The sequence below is a fragment of the Vicia villosa genome, linkage group LG5 (assembly GCF_029867415.1).
Source record: "Vicia villosa cultivar HV-30 ecotype Madison, WI linkage group LG5, Vvil1.0, whole genome shotgun sequence".
In the NCBI taxonomy this organism is placed as follows: domain Eukaryota; kingdom Viridiplantae; phylum Streptophyta; class Magnoliopsida; order Fabales; family Fabaceae; genus Vicia; species Vicia villosa.
Window position 1 is genome coordinate 125,829,821 of NC_081184.1, and position 6,880 is coordinate 125,836,700.

The 6,880-nt window shown below is 35.4% G+C and overlaps 1 protein-coding gene across 2 annotated transcripts; it reads right to left on the bottom strand.

The window, feature by feature from the left end:
- Positions 1-2,227: 2,227 nt before the first annotated feature.
- LOC131602373 (uncharacterized) lies at positions 2,228-6,264 on the bottom strand. 2 transcript variants are annotated; one of them, XM_058874460.1, is made up of 4 exons: positions 6,084-6,264; positions 4,065-5,092; positions 2,929-3,975; positions 2,228-2,614 (listed from the first exon to the last, which is right to left on the bottom strand). In XM_058874460.1, exons 2-4 carry the CDS (start codon positions 5,079-5,081, stop codon positions 2,588-2,590), a joined length of 2,091 nt encoding a protein of 696 aa, XP_058730443.1. In that variant the 5' UTR covers positions 5,082-5,092; positions 6,084-6,264; the 3' UTR covers positions 2,228-2,587. The 2 variants fall into 2 exon arrangements, with proteins under 2 accessions (XP_058730443.1, XP_058730444.1); XM_058874461.1 differs by lacking the exon at positions 6,084-6,264 and adding an exon at positions 5,187-5,205.
- Between the last annotated feature and the right edge of the window lie 616 nt (positions 6,265-6,880).

A 6,880-nucleotide genomic window follows, 5' to 3' on the forward strand; every position in this document is an offset into this window, starting at 1 on the left:
GCAGTGTAGCACTCTCCTTATTAATTAAAAACACTGCATTTTGAACTTCTTCCAACGAAGGCATCACTGTGAGAAGGTTGTTTGTGTTGTCTGAAATGAGGAAAGACACCACTTCTTATATCAACTCATTATCTTGCACATCATTTCTACCAATGAAAATGGAGGTAAAATGATTCACCACTTGGTCTGCAATTTCAGAAGGATCAGTGATAGTTTCATCAATTATTCTGAGAGAGGAAATCTTCTTATAAGCTTGATTAATACTGATTACTCTATGAAAAAATGAGGTGTTTCTATCCCCTTCACACTGTCATTAAACTATAGTCTTTTCTTGCCAAAAAGCTGCCTCAGTATTCAAAGTCTTGTCTAATTCAAATTGGCTAGTTTTTCTCGATGAACAAGATCATCAGTGCAACCATTGATATTAGTGAATAGCTGAATAGTGTCCTGATGAGTTATAACAATATTGACCAGGGAGAATATATGACCAAATTTAGAAGTCCTCCTTTAACCTTTTTAGTTTTGTTTTTAGAATTTGCATAAGGGAGCCAAAAGTGTACTGGTTCCATGAATTTTTAATGATATCTAAGCAACCATTATATTATGACCACATTTTCATGAATTTAAAACTAGAAGCATATCTCAGGTTATGGACTTGGAAGTCAAACAAGATAGGAAAATGATCTGTTGTGAAATTCGGGATCCTAGTGCCATAAGTGGTTTTAGAGCCAGTGATTATATTCTTACCTTTTTTTTTTCCTTTGAACCTATAAGTTGAAAAGAGTCATTGGGGCTCAGTTAGGCTTGAAATTAATATGATGAATTTGCATGAGCTTGTTTGAAGCAACATCCTTTTAAGCAATTCTGAATATGTTCAATATCTTGATCTGCAAGATTGGCCCATGAATTCTTTAAGAATTACATATCCTTGATGACCCTTTCAGGAGTGGCATGACTCTCAAACTGAGGTGCCTTAATTATAGTTGATCTGTGTTGGTTTGCATAAATTAAATCCTTGTGTTGGTTTTCATTTATTAAATCCTCATTCACATTTAACTAATCACTTTCCAAATGCATGGCCTTAATTAAAGTCGCACTTGCATCAACCAAATTAACTGCCAAATGTGTGGCAACAAACTCTGAATCTAAAGATTCTTGTTCATCCTCATGAGTAGAACAAAATTGTGCTTAGTGAGCTGTAAGAATGTCAGTAGCCAGCTATCTGCCAGGGTTTAAATTTCAAGACCCTATAGACCTGGCACTTGTGAATCTTCCAATAATGAGAAGGAAAACTCGTAATAACCTTTATCGAGCAAGGTAATACCCCATTTGGCTAAAGAATTTCACAACGGAACTAGCTTGGCTTTCAAGGTACCTACCTTGATCGGGGTTACACCCTTTGGCCACGGAATGCGACCATAGAGTTTGACTTTGCATGCCTCGATTTCATCTTGGCACTCACTTTCTGGTATAGCGATCACAATTCTATCACCCTTAACTAAAGGTTGTGGTAGTTGTGAAATCGTAATGTTGCACATGTTGACGACATCAACAAATGATCATTTTACTATGAATTGTTTTGGATCAAAAGGGGGAAATTTGCAAAATTGTTGTTGAAGACAAGCCCAAAGAATACATTTCTGATCCTTGATGGCAGCATCGGTATGGTTTTAGTAATCGCCTTCTAATAGCCAGAGAAACATTTTTTCTTTTCCAAATTTTTTTACTTCAGAGAGTAGTACTACTACTTATTGAAATCATAAATGGTAGTAATACTAATAAAGGTTGATTTTAATTGTCCACAAATTCTAACTCAACTGGCAAAATATCGATATTGTTAGATTGAATGTCAACACCAGAGTTCAAACCCTGAGTCTTAGAATTTTAGCTCCTCCGGTATGAATGTATCCCGATGGAGAAAACACCGTTGCATGTTCATCTTAAAGCTACCAAATGTAGCTTCTCTATAACCACGCCCAAATGAACTCTGTACACCGGAAAATCCAAGTTTCTGAGTAAAGAAATGTACCAGTCTCAATATAGAGTTGAGGAAGCAGGTGCCCTTTACCTAATGATGCACAAGGTTCAGGTTATATTGGCCACTTCTTGTAGCAAATCCAATTTTCAGAATCAATTGAGAAAAAGTAAGTTTGCCAACAAATACTGTTAGCATCTAAATTTAAACACACACTAATACTAGTAAGATTAATAGCCATTTACTCCACAGTTGAAGAAAATTGAAGAGCAAGATCTTCAATTAAAATAAGATTATTCCCTGTATCTTTTGAAGTTACAATTATTTTTGTGCAAGAGGCCTTTGCTCTGCGAATTATTGTAGGAATATATCACCATTAAAATGATGTGGTTTACAATGAAAATTTAGAATTGAAACCACTTATTACATTTAATTTACAGGATAAAAAGACAATTGTCATTTATACTTTGAAATGTATACCACCTATATGTATATAGAACCAAAAAGGAGACCAACCTGTGGGATGAAAACAGAGAGCAAATAATTACATTTAGAAAAAGGTTCAAAATTCAGAGTGCAAATCAAATGATCAAAGTCCACTCTTTCGAAAGGTCAAGCTTCCGGAATCGGCGCCAGTTCCTGAAAAAGTATTCGAAGGAGTATAAGCATCACCAACCACATGAGCGATAACATTAACACTAAGACCATATAAACGCTTATGTACAAGCTATTTCAAAGACCCTATAATCGCTTATGTACAAGTCAAATTGTTTTCATATAAACTACAAACTGTTTTTATAAACTATTATGGAGAACTTATAAAAAAAATCTAAAAACAGCTTATGAACATGTTTGAAACAGTTTTTATAAACCAACTCAAAGTGTCTCACAAATAAACACAACTAAATCAATTCAAATAAGGCTCAAATGATCAAAACAGTAAACTGAATTACCTCCGCAAACCGCAGGTGCCCATGCTGAGCTTTCGAAGATTTAACGATTATTCCCCACTTGGGGTCCGGTAATGCTGAATTGGAAGTTTGAGCTGCTGTATGAAAGCTGGCGGCGAGGTTAGACCGTGAAGACATACTCTTGGAGGAAGCTGTAGGTAAAGTGCGCTTAAGCCAAGACTCTGAAGGACCCTTTGGCGAAGGAAGGGTAAGAGGAAGCTTCAAAGAGCTTGTATTTGATCTCACTGATTGGCCTAGCTTCATAGGAAACTGGTTTTCTGAGCCATTCTCCCTGCCACCTACCGCCTTTAAGCTAGTCAAATTACTAGGATTCTCATTAGAATCGTGAACATGAACACAATCTTGATCAGCCAATTTTGCAGCCCGCTGGATCTTCAAACAAAAATCTGAATCACTAGCCAATTTCAAGTTTCTCCATGGAGCAGGATTCTGAGTCATGCCATTGGAACTTATTTTATTGCTTGGAACTTCATTTTTCGACTCTATTTTCTTATGTTCGGCCATTTCTACCACTGACACCTTACTAAAATCATGATCTAGGTTACTTTCTTGCTTTTCTGTGTTTATTTTGTTTGAATGATTAGTCATTTTCTTCATTTGCATATCATCACTTGGTTTTTCAGAACAAAACAGGAGAGATGAATCAAGAAACATTGAACCTTTTGGCTGTAATGCTGGTTTCTCATTCACAGCAACCATGTGTTTGTTATCCTCATTTGAAGAACCTATTAAAAGATTTTTATCCATGCTAGTGTATTTTCTTAAAGTATTGAAACCGTCCTCTCTGTGATCAGTTCTACACTTCATTTCAGAAGAAACCTTTTGGACAGAGTCCACATATAGAGTTTTCTCAACAGCAGGGCTTTCACAGGTTGGTTCAAATTGATTTCTGTCAGAGCCTGATGATTTGTCGACACCTCTTCGATGTGGATCAATGGCATGCTTAGATTTTTCCTGATTATGCAAAAAACCGTTCTCTTTTGTAAAGCCAGATTGGGACTTTTCCCCATAATTAGCAGTTCTGAGATGCTGCATAAAAAAAGTGAATAAAAGAACATTAGAGCCTAAAGTGAAATAATAACATAAGCTAAAAAGAAAAGGTAGTGAAAAATTAATACCTCTTTTGCAGTTCTTCTGCTAGAAGCAATTGATTTACCCTGCATTCCATGAATTGCAGAATTTACATTCTTATCATCCTCCACTCTTAATCCTGGTAATGGATTCAAAAGGCAGAACCGAGGAAATAAACCACAAACTTTTGGTGCATAGCTTTCATATTTATCATTATCATCACTTTCATCTTCACTTTCATCCTGGCCTGTGTTTTGTGCATAATGTGGCAAAATATTTCTCCACTTCTGATCCATAGGACGGGACTTGGCTACACTTTCTATTTTAGGTAGCAGTCTAGGTTGTTCTTGTCTAACATATGGTTTCTTCGACGCGTATTGAGTATGAGGCATTTCAGAAGCCATTGCCTTTGCTGCAGGCAAGAACCTACCAATCATGAAATCACGAGCCTGTTGATCTGCCAAAAAACTTTCAGATGGTTGAGCCTCTCTATCGTCGCATCCACTCAAGCCACTCACACTGCAGTTCATGAATAATGATTCAGCTCTGGAAAGTGTTTCAAGAGCATCTAGATAGGTCTCGTCCTCATTATCCGAACCAGAATTTTCCTTTTTGAGAGCCACTTCTTTTCGGTCTTCGTGATTTTCCTCTTTACTATCCAAAGATGCAACACTGATAGAGTTGGAAACAGTGCTATCTGTTCTGGACTGAGTAACAGATGCGCCCTTAGAACTTTTATCGAAATCTTGTTGTTCGACTTTTAAAACCCTTCCCGGTGGAAGCTTAGGAGCAACAAGAGGTTCTTCCCTTGTTTGTAATTTCCCTTCATTCTTCGGTCTTCCAGGAGACTTCTCCCATACAAAAGGAACAGATCCTGGATTACTCACTGGACCTGATTTTAACTCTGATTTGTAAGCAGGAAGACGAGTTCGTTTCGATGTTGCCTTTTCAATTTTCCTTTTACCATCATTCTCAGATGATGCTGTCGATGAGACTCGCCTGACAGATAAAAGTGGCTGATTAAAATCCAACTGCTTTTCTTCCATTAGATTTTTCAGTATCATGTATTTGCCTTCTGCAAAACATCAAACATAAGTTAAAAACTTCAACCAGAAATCAATTCTATATGACTCACCATTTGTAATTAAATATTGATAATACAATCATACAACAATGATTGAGATTGACTGAAAAGATGACCCCCAATAAGAAGATAGAGCTCAAGTCTAAATCATGATATTTTTCACAACTTTGGGCCAACCAATATAGCTTTTTACAAACAACTTGAGTTAACTAGTTAACAAAACCATCAAATGCATGAACAGTACATGATAGGCTTCTAAAACAGAATATTCTGAATAGCATTCCCATTGAACAAAAAACCATGTCCGCAAATCCTAGTTTAACACACAAAAAACCGATATTGTTAGGTTGGACGCAAAGGGTTCCAATCCTAAATCTCATGGCTCTGTGTATGAGTTTATAGCAGTTATTATCACCCTGGGAAAAAATCTACAGATGTATTTAACAAAAACAAGAATCCCCATATCAAATTGCATCATTCATTGGATTAGAAAACTCAAAATAGAAAGTCAAATACTCCAGTTGTTCTTAACCAATAGAAAGCATGACAAAATTTACAAATAGGATAAAATTTTATCCTTACGAAAAAAAATTTAAAAAAACAATCAACAGTAATTCAAATAGCATAAATTAAAAAGAAAAAAAAAAGGTCAAAATCAAGAACAGGGGAATGTGAATGAAAGAAAGGAAATTCCAATTCCAATTCTAGTTCCAATGTTGATCTAAAATAGTACTGTATATAGCATCCTACAGAATTGTTAATCTTAAATCATAATAAAATCAAATTCAATCACTTTCAACGAAAAACACACACACGCCAGTTTCATTGGTTAAAGGTAAGAGCATAGTTGAATATTAATATTAAAAAAGCACTTGATGAAAGAATCGATTATTCCGCGTTTTTCAACCAATCAAATAAACAATTACCAGACTCAAGAAACACTGAAATAGAGAGAAAGAAAGAAGACGAGAAATGAACTCACGTTCTTCCTCTGGAGATTCGGTGTTGAAAATCCTGAGAAGAGAAGAAGAAGAAGATGGAAGAAGAAAAAGGAAGGTTCGTTTGTTTCTCACGAGAACGCGGTGAAAGTGAAATAAGAGAGAAATGTGTGAGAATAAATGAGTTTGTCGCTATTTTTATTGCCGCTTGGTTCTGATTCCTCAAGTTACTAGCCAGTGGTGTTTGTATTATAGTACAGAAGAATGCAAGTAATAAATAATAACAAAAATACCAATTTTTATCTCATTTATTTGGTCCAGTACTATTGTTATTTTTTGAAAATGAATTTTGTATGGGAAAATATAAATGTACGTTATGATTAGTTTAACGTTGAATGTTGATGAAGTTCTTGAGCATTAATTTAGGGGCCACTTTAGTGTTGGATCATGTGAAATAATTATGAAAGATACTTATATCCCATGAAAAAGTGACATGTGCGGAGATTTTTTTAAATGTTTTTTTGAAAAAATAAATTCCAAAACACTTCATGTTAAAAAAATGTCAAACCATCTCACTCACTGTTAAGATTCTCCAAACACCTTCAAAATAGATGATATTTTAGGATTTTTTTATATAAAAGAAAATCGAAGATAGAGTTCCGAATGGGAACACAAGAAAAAGAAAAAGTGTCGAGTTTGTTTATTTTAAGTGTTGAATAATTGAGGATATGATGGTTATAGCTAAGCATGTGGGGTCCACTGCATTTTTCGCACTCATGCAATGCAATGCAAGGCAAGGGCCGCCTTCCGACCTTTTTCTCAAATATAACATGATTGATTA

What these genes read in the sequence shown, in the direction of transcription:
- LOC131602373 (XM_058874460.1), bottom strand. Translation starts at nt 5,081, where the DNA reads ATGATACTGAAAAATCTAATGGAAGAAAAGCAGTTGGATTTTAATCAG. An exon ending in GCAGAAGAACTGCAAAAGAG is followed by an intron (nt 3,976 to 4,064) that starts GTATTAATTTTT and finishes TTTTTTATGCAG; the next exon opens with CATCTCAGAACTGCTAATTA. An exon ending in GGCACCTGCGGTTTGCGGAG is followed by an intron (nt 2,615 to 2,928) that starts GTAATTCAGTTT and finishes ATACTTTTTCAG; the next exon opens with GAACTGGCGCCGATTCCGGA.